The following is a 9,399-nucleotide window of genomic DNA, read 5'->3' on the forward strand; positions in this document are numbered from 1 at the left end:
TGTGGACAAAGCGGACCCAGTCCAAAACACGAAGGCATTACCAGCACACACTGTACCTGTGCCAGCTGTGAGATTTAAACAGCGCGCGGCTCCTAGTCTGTCTCTCTGAATGAAATAAGAAGTCTACAGTTGCAGGGATGGTTTTATTAATTTGACCAGCAAAATGTGCAAATATTCGTCAAACCTCTTGGGTTCTTTAGCTGTCACATAAAGGCCTACATGTAACTGTAACACAAGTATCCCAAGGGTTAGTCCAGCATGCAAATTCCAATGGTTCACTCAGGTTGAATATACAATATGTACAAGCCTGAAGCTCTGAAACATTGTGGTCACATCCTGAACATTTTAAACACAATGGATCAACGTTACAAATGTAGCCATTTATAAATACATATCCACGACAAATTAAAACAGACGTGAAAATAACATTTTTCCGAAAGAACAACAATCAATAAGTTAGCAGTAGGGTCCTATTTTCCATGGACATTCTCACAGTTGGGTGGTTGGGTGAGGGGGTGTGGGCGTGGGTGGGGGGGGGGCTCTGCACAGGCGCCCTTGCCATGGATGGAGGAGGGCGCCAGAGACGCAGACAGTCTCATGAGAAACTGAAGTTGGTGGATAGCTCTCGGATCCTATTCTCCCGGCTCATTTTTTTCAGTTTCATCCTCCTGTTTTGGAACCAGATTTTGACTTGCCTGTCAGTGAGGTGCACACTGCGGCTGATCTCCAGACGACGCTCTCTAGTCAAGTACATGTTGAAGAGAAACTCCTTCTCCAGCTCCAGAGTCTGGTGCTTGGTGTAGGGGCAGCGCTTCTTTCGGCCACTCTTAGCTGTGAGCCAATTAGCCGTACTTTCCATTTTTCCATCTCCTACAATGAGAGCGAGACATTACACATTAGAGGTATCAGGCAACAGGTGGGACAAATCAATTACACCTGGAGGGGTCATATCTTTTTTTTTTTAAAGAAATAACAGAAAAGTAAAATTCAAAATCCAAAATAATCAAAATGTGACTTCGTGCGGTTGTTAAAAGACTGGTCTCAAACCACTGACTATGAAGCTATGGGCTATATGTTAGGTGGATAAATTGTAACACACAACCACATAGTACAAATCCATATAACGACAGATTTCTTTGTTCTGTTTGATTTCTACCACGGTTTTACGCACAACCAGAAAGCTCCCTGGATACATATGCATCGATGTAATTGAGCTTTTTACCAGACACTGCTATTTGCTACTGTTAAACAGCCTTAACCCCAGCAGCCTTTATCCAACTGCACCTTTATTAAGACATAAAACATAGCCTGCCTCTGCTGAAAATACAGCAAAGGCCTTTGATGAGAGGACAAGAAGAAACGAGAGTCTTGGACAGGACACATGGACTACGCTGGGTTGGCCTTGTTGTTGCTTTAAATGAAATGATAATGAAACCCTGATAACAGCCTATTAAAAACACAAGGATAATTTGTGTGCTTTACACTTTAAAAACGTCATACTGTTAAAATAAATCAATCAGGGCTGTATGAGTAGCGCTGCATTATAGCACAGCTATAGCAGCCACATGAAATCTAAAAAACAGAGCTACTAAAACACAATAGCTCTGATCCTCGGCTCTGATTGGTTAAGTCACGTTCAATTTCACCTCATGCCCGACAAACCTGTAAATACCCGATTAACACAGACCTGTGAGTGGCTGGCTATTGACCTAAATATGAATCCTGTGATAGAAAACCAGCTCATACTTATGCATTCCTTTGTGGTTAGAAAGCATTGGGGGTTTTTTTTGTTTTGTTTTTTTTAATTGACGCTTAAAAATGACATGTGCATGCCCTTTAAGCCGTGTCTGCTATTTGTTTTTACAATCTATGTCGACTCTTCACCTTTGACGGGCTTTTCTGGACATTCCGCTGCACTGCACGTCTCAGCGGGCTCGGGGGAGGATGAGCTTTCCGAGGAGAGGCGGCTGTCCTCCTCTCTGGCCGGGGCGCAGGGCGCAGGGAGAGGCGCCTCCTCGTGGCTCTCCCTCCGCTCGGGCTCCGCAGAGGCAGCCGGCGGCTGGGAGGACTGGCTGTCCAAGCGGGCAGGTCGCTGCAGGGTAAAGTGATTCATGTTTGGCTGGACATCATGGTAAAGCCTGGAGGTTGTGTATGTCTGAGACAGGCGGAAGTAGCCGGGGACTGGCACGGTGCTGCCGGTCACCGGGCATGATGCGGTGGAGTAGGAAATGTCATCTACTGTCGCTCCTTTAGGACATTTGTCAGACTCATAAAGGCAATATGCGCCCTCCTCCTTTATACTCGGCGAGAAGGAACACTGAGCCATGTGCTGGCCGCTGGGCTGATCCACCCGGCAGGATCTCGACGTTTCCAGCCACGTTTCCATTCCTTGAACATACGGAGCAGAAGAAGGGATCACGCTCTGGGTGCTTGGCTCGTTGCGCTTACCGATCCCCGGGAAACAAGAGCCACCGGAGAGTCCATATGAATATTCCGGCGCCGGTGGCAAATACACGCCGTTACTCTGGTAATATGAACCACTGTCGGTTCTCACGTTGATTAAGGAGTCCACGAAAAACGAATTTCCAGCTTGGTTGTTGGGGCATGTCATCGTTGTGGTATAATTTGACGGAGGATGAAGATAGCCCTTTCTGGCTGACATTTCTTGTGCAAAACATTGCTGAATAATTACTGATACTCACGCTTCTCACTGTAGCCTGCAGCCAATTAAAACACCAGGCGACTACAGACTCCTCCCAGTCCGACCAGGCAGCTCCACTGTGTCATATATTTTGTTTTAGGCTAAGTAAAGAGAAAACTGTGGGGGGAAAATGGTGCATCAGAGGGGTTTAAGTAAAATCTTTAAATCTCTGAATCTCGGATTGTGAGCCTCCATGACCACCTATGAGCCTGGAGCTGCCTATGTAAATTTAACATCAACCCCTATCTGACAACTCAGTTGTTGAAAGCTGTCCCTAACAATTATGTACAATGCATAGCTTTATGGCCACTTTTACAGCACTGTAAAAATGAAGGGATCTAGAGGTGGCTCAGAGAAGCTCGGGCTGCATCAAAGATCCAAAAGGTCGAGGGACTCTCAGCCCTTCTTGTGCTGCTCTGATGATTATTATTAGGCTTTTTTTTTTTTTTTTTCAAACTCCTCGTGGACAGTCCAGTAGCTGTGAACACACAGTCTCATCTCGCCAAATTGCTGGTCTGACCAGTGCAAAGTCACTTCCCTTCCAGCCAATATGATTGTGCTGTGAATTCTGCGGGTGCAAATGCCATGAACTGCGTCCAGTCACCTCTCACTGCAAAGGCTGTGTGTTGAGGCACAGTGAAGTAAGCGCCACAGCTGAACAGAACAATGCCCTGGAGCTACATTTCTCTTAATGATCACCAAATACTGACAGGACTGCAAAAAATGTAGTTCGCTACAGAATAGATTATATTACAACTTGTTAATCTTGCTTTTATCACTTTATAGAACCACTGGGAATTTGTAAGAGTTTCTCCACGTATTTACTCAATATGCACGCGCGCACACACACACACACATACACACACACACACACACACACACACACACACACACACACACACACACACACACACATCACACACACACACACACACACGTATTCCAAGGCCTATACACACGTAATCCTCATTGTTTAAAATTCTATTTCAAATTAAATATCAAATCAACACCTCCTACCATCCACTGTACGCACGGATAAAATGCTCCAAGTGCATGTTTAAGTTATTTTATTTTTGATTTTTTTAATATATTAAAGAGCTTCACTGTCTGTCTCTTTATAGACTTGATCCTTTGTATAACATTTTTGAGACAACAGGCCTGCACGTCTCAGCTGGAGGTAATGGCAAAAAATGATAAGAACTAGTAACCGTGATTCAGCCAGAAAACAAAACAAAAATAAATCAAATCAGTCAAACTTGCTTCAAAACTTACGAAATCTGTAACCTAAGGTCATGTGATGCCATTTAGTTTTAATTTTAAATGAACAATCCTGACAAGGATCATTTTGTGATACAAGTTCCTCGTGCAAGTTAATAAAAAAAATGATATTTGGTTTTTCATCATATCAATAAACAGCTAGTAAGCAAAACATGTTCGCCTGGACTACTGCAATATTTTAAATATTAAAAAAAAAACACCCCAACCCATGCCTCCTTAAAAGGCCGTCAGTGGGTCAGGGGGTTTATAACACAGGTCTACAGATTTAGGTCAGCCTATAATGTCTCCAAAGATAGGTTTACCCTGAAATACAACATCGGCTAACTGCATTTTCCTATGAGTCTGGAGCCAATAAGTCTAGAAATCAGAGCTACAGTTTATGTAGCCTACAGCCATTTTTATGGCGTCAAACGTCCAGCAGTCTGGCTGCAATGAATGATAATATTCATTAACCCTATTGGATTGTCTCCTGTGATGTTTCTGTGTGCGCAGTGGGTGACCTGTTCTTCTTTTATTATTCCCATAAAACTTTTCTTTTTTTTTAATTCATACAATTATTTTTTTTTTTTAGAAACGTTAGAAAAATTAATAGAAAATCCCAGACTAACTGTTCTGTGTCAAAATGTCTCGCACAATGAAACGCACACGCACATACATGAATGCAAAGAGCTGCAGCAAAAATATTCACGTGAACAGTTTAAATGAGACAATTCAAAGTTTCTACAATGTCCACATAACATGTAAAGGACATAAATCCAACTTAATGTTTCTAAAATGACGTGGAAGTTACATTTTAAACTGTATAGAGATTATAAAAGTTAGTGAGCCACAGCATGCCTGGGATATAGGCCCTTGTGATCTTATATCTTCGTGTACATTAGTCACTCCAGGCCCATAACTTTTGTAGAACTGCAACCTGAGAACCTGCATTAGATTTGATGTTCAGAGACAAACAGCTTTTCTTGCACTATTTACTTCCAGCTATTTTTTTTTTTTTTTTACAGTAATGCTTCCATTACATCATAATATCTCAAACAGCGTCTACACCTCAGTGCTTTTCAGATGGAGATGAACTGGGACAACGTAGAAAAATAGACATAAGAACCCTCCGCTTGTAGTCATAAAATGCATATGACAATATTTCCGTGCCTACCTTCACAATGAAATCCTGGGATGGTGACATATTTTAAAGCAGTTGAGACAAACTTCTTTCATATCTCAATTCACGGCAATGACATTGATCTGAGGAGCGCCACCCAGTGGGCGAAGGACAGGCAGGCCTATGCGCTGCAACGCAACACAAACGCAAGAAGATTCCTACCACGGTAAGATGCTGAAACAAATGACGCCGGAAAGGTCCGTGAACACAAGCTTTCAATGCTCCCAGCCGTTGTTTTTCAGCCCCTTAGTCACAGTTAATAACCTTGGTCTCAGACGCTTTATTGCACTACACTCCAAATGCTCCAGACGAATCCGCGTTTTATGGCCAAGTTACTGGAGCAACTGGGAGGATGTGCAGCAATCAAAGCGGAATTCCTGGGAGCCTCACAGGATGCACAGTATAAGGAAGGCATCAGGGCCCTTATTAGCTTATGGCAGGCCATTTAAGTTGTTTTCAGGGGCCTTGTGGCGGACATAAAACCACCTCAACTAAATTTCTACACATCTTCTTTGGTGCGCGTGGTTCATTTTACCTTCTTTTTCAGGTTAAGATCCACATGACCTAAATTCCAAGCCTGCGTATTTAGAATCAAAAGTCATGTAGCCTATATGCTCTTTGGATTAAACCACTCCAGATAATAAATAAATGACCATACATCTAATGATGAGCTGATGAGTGATCTTTGTCAACTCCTCATTTATCCCAGTGCCACTGTCTGGATGGTTTTAGTGGATAAAATGAATGTAATCTTTAGATCTCACACCCACCATTCTGATATAAGCGTAATAACACAAATAGATTCACAGTCTTTGAAAGGACACGGCCTGTTAGATCTAGATGCATTCAAACAAGTGTCAGGAGTGCGTCAGGAAGCCCTAAGAGGCAGGTAAGATTAATAAAAAAATAAAAAATAATAATCAACCTTTCCACGTCACCCGGAAATGAATGAACTCTTTGTAATGGATATCAAATAATAACTACAGCGGATCATATTTCCAACCATGGGGGAAATAAAAAGCATCAGAGCTACATATCATGCATCTGATACGATGCACGTGCTGGCATATAAAAGAAAATATGGGATTATGTTTCATTTGGGGGTTTTGTTCTTTCATCAGCGGTTTGCCCTTTGGATGAAGTTGGGAGATTAATCCAACTTTACGGCCAAGAGCTCAACAAAGCGCCTGTGCTGAGGGTCAAGCGCAGATGTTGAATATCAGACTTAAAATGCGTGAAATCAGTGAATTGGTATCAGATTATAACTCAACTCATTCTCTAACTATGCAACATCAACCAGCCTTTTTTTTTTTTTTTTTTTTGGAGCATTCTGATCATCATCGCCAGTAGAAAGTCAGCTGGGGTCTCTGAGTAATTCCATAACACAACAAAACAGTCTCCAGTTAACGGGGGTTGTATTGTGACAATAAAGTTAAAAGATGAAGAGAAAGAAGGAAACACGAGAAGTAGTTTAATGTCAAGATTTCTGGCCACAAGAGTTGCGTGTGCGTGCGTAAATTTGTGAAAATGATTTAAAGGAGAAAAAAAAGATTATTTTTGAAGATACAGTACATGTGCGTGTGTATATTGGCGAAAATAAAGAACCATTTTAAGGAAAAAAAAATAAGATTATTGTGTCTATAGAAATGCAGTTCGGTAACCTGCTTGTGTAGTATTAAATAATATAAAATGGAATCAGACACTGCTGGTTTTCCTCGTAAGCGCACCAAAAACGCAACCACGTAATTAAAAAAAAAAAGAATTTGGAAAATTGTTGTTTGGTCGGGCAAGGAGAATAATAGACCTGTGTAATAATAATAATAATAATAATAATAATAATAATAATAGAGTCAACGGTGTTTAATGACAAAATACTGTATAAATAGTAATTCTTTATGAAGTGTGGTACATTAAAAAAATCATCATCTTGTCCAGGTAATGATGTAGATGTGTATAGATGAGAGGGTGCATGGCTGCGTGCCACTGACAGTCTTTGTTCAGTTTTTTTTTATAGCAGGGGGTTTGTGGTGTAGTACTGTAAACGGTCTCTGTTCAGTTTCTTCTCCTTCATCCTCCTGTTCTGAAACCAGATTTTGACCTGGCGATCTGTCAGATTGAGCATCCGCGAGAGCTGCAGACGCTTCTCTTTGTTGATGTAAACGCTGAAAAAGAATTCCCTCTCCAGTTCCCTGATCTGATACTTTGAATATGGACACCTCTTCTTGCGCGTCCTCTGGCCACCTGGAACACAATAAAGGGCAAAGGTCAACCACGTGAGATATCTTACACACACATTGCAACAACGTGAAATGAGTGGATTTCTGGCTTTTGGAGCACGGAGCGGTGGTCTATACGTGAGGCTCTGGAGTTCAAGTGTTTCCTTCCTCTCAGGCCTGCAGCAGCACGGGCATTTGTAAACAAAGACTGGACTTGATAGTGGAACATGTTGGGCATGAGGAGTTGCATGTCGGAAGTTGTGAAAACGTATTTAAATATGTAAAAAAAAACAAACAAAAAAACATACTAGCTGCTTTTGAAGAGTGAGGGCGTGGGCCTGACACAAGCAAACACACAGGAGTATCATGTACGTGATATGCTGTTATTGTTCGCTTTTGCTGCGAGTAAAAAAAAATAGATGATGTTTTACTGTTTGTGAAGCTTCATGAAAGGCAGTTGTTGGATTAAATCCTCGTAAATCCAGTGCATTCGTAAATATTTATCTTTATACAAGGGGCAAGGAAAGTCTGCTCCAAAGTCAGATTAAAATGCCTCAGCAGCCACTTCAGTCACCGCAGAATAAAACAAATTGTAAATCCAAAAACACACATGTTAAACATAAATATGGCGAGAGGATTCATTCTAAGCACATGGGCACAAATGTGGGCGATTTATCTAAAATGTTTGGATTGTTATTTTAGTTGTATGTGGAAAAAAATATATTAAGCATATAAATGACGTTTAACAGGCTAATTAAACAAGGATATTTAAACTCACAAATGGAGGAAAAAGTGCAGATCTTGTTTGAAATCTTGGAAGACAAGCTTAACACCAAAGTCTTCACGGCCAATTTCAATCCCAAGCACGTGATCTTGTAGTTTATAACATAGTTTTGTTATAGGGTAAATCTGCAGGCCCTCCATAAACCTAACGTGCTTATAAAACAGCATATAAAAAGCTTTAAGAGCAACGCGTTAGATTTCTCTCCTTCTTGCATTAAGCAGATCTACTCACTGCTGCTTTTGCTCTGCTTCTCCTCGCTGTGGCCGGAGGACGACTTGGGGCTGCAGCTCTCCGCCGTGTCCGAGCCCGGGTGAGCCGGGGGAGCGGGGCTTGTTTTGGCTGCGTGTCTGTCCGTGTCTGCGGCTTGTGCTGTCGGCGTTATGCTGCTCTCCGCGCTCCCTGTATAGGCAGTGTCGAAGAACTGGTCGAACGCCTGCGGCAGGACGCCGTTCCTGCCAACGCTGCCATAGAAGCCGGGCGTCGGGTTGGAGGAGCCGGAGTGGCTGGCGCCGGAGCCGCCTTTCACCAGGATCTCTCCCCCCCGTGAGGTCGGGCTTGTCCAGCCGTCCCTGTGCATGATGTCTTCAGTGTAGCAGTGCGATAGGCTCCCCCTGCTGTGGTGCCATTTACTGGAAGTATCAATGCCATAGTCTCTGAAAGCCACATCTCTCACGGACGGGACCTGTGGCAGGGCTGAGGACTGGTAGGAGTATGTCATGGGGCAAGAAGACTGGCTTTGGGTTAAATAATGAGGGAGCCCCGAGAAGTCTGCTCCGGAGACGTAGTAAGTGCAGCTCGGTAAATACATATTAGAGCCAGAGATCCGCTCATCAAAATCCATATTCTGCTGTTGGAAACGTCCTATAATAATCCGCGCATAGTTCCTCCGCGGCGCTGCGCTCCAGTCACTTTGAGGCAGACTGCTGGAGCAGAAATCCTTAGACCTACAAGCTGACGTGGGGATCCATCTCTATCCATTCCTGAGGGCCAAAGCCATGTGACCACTGGCACAAAATGACAGATAGCCTACGCCTCAACGTGTAGGCTATATGAGTCAATGAGTTTATAAAGAAGACCTTTGGCTGTATGGGGAAGGAAAAATACTGAGAGGGAATTTTGCATCGACCCAATTTAGGCTGTTTTGAAGGAGCTAAACATCTTAAACACGGGTTCCTCTTTTACCATTGACTGGTGGGGCTACTTATAGCTGTCTGTAGACTATTGTCGTTAAATTACCATATTACAAGGTAGAAAAGAACCT

The 9,399-nt window shown here is 42.7% G+C and overlaps 2 protein-coding genes across 2 annotated transcripts; both read right to left on the minus strand.

Moving 5' to 3' along the window:
* Positions 1-595: 595 nt before the first annotated feature.
* Positions 596-2,662, minus strand: LOC111238813 (homeobox protein Hox-A10b-like). The gene is made up of 2 exons (XM_022768501.1): positions 1,885-2,662; positions 596-870 (listed from the first exon to the last, which is right to left on the minus strand). Exons 1-2 carry the CDS (start codon positions 2,660-2,662, stop codon positions 596-598), a joined length of 1,053 nt encoding a protein of 350 aa, XP_022624222.1.
* A 4,484-nt stretch (positions 2,663-7,146) lies between these two features.
* LOC111238795 (homeobox protein Hox-A11b) lies at positions 7,147-9,133 on the minus strand. Its single transcript, XM_022768479.1, has 2 exons — positions 8,370-9,133; positions 7,147-7,379 (listed from the first exon to the last, which is right to left on the minus strand). The coding sequence occupies exons 1-2, from the start codon at positions 8,977-8,979 to the stop codon at positions 7,147-7,149; spliced, it is 843 nt and encodes a 280-aa protein (XP_022624200.1). The 5' UTR covers positions 8,980-9,133.
* Between the last annotated feature and the right edge of the window lie 266 nt (positions 9,134-9,399).

This window comes from Seriola dumerili, unplaced genomic scaffold, assembly GCF_002260705.1.
Source record: "Seriola dumerili isolate Sdu_G_001 unplaced genomic scaffold, Sdu_1.0 BDQW01001661.1, whole genome shotgun sequence".
Lineage (NCBI taxonomy): Eukaryota > Metazoa > Chordata > Actinopteri > Carangiformes > Carangidae > Seriola > Seriola dumerili.

Excerpts from the sequence above, each read along its gene's own strand:
- LOC111238813 (XM_022768501.1), bottom strand. The coding sequence starts at position 2,662 with ATGTCAGCCAGAAAGGGCTATCTTCATCCTCCGTCAAATTATACCACA. Across the intron at positions 871-1,884 it reads TCCAGAAAAGCCCGTCAAAG|GAGATGGAAAAATGGAAAGT; the intron begins GTGAAGAGTCGA and ends CTCTCATTGTAG.
- LOC111238795 (XM_022768479.1), bottom strand. The coding sequence starts at position 8,979 with ATGGATTTTGATGAGCGGATCTCTGGCTCTAATATGTATTTACCGAGC. Across the intron at positions 7,380-8,369 it reads GAAGCAGAGCAAAAGCAGCA|GTGGCCAGAGGACGCGCAAG; the intron begins GTGAGTAGATCT and ends ATTGTGTTCCAG.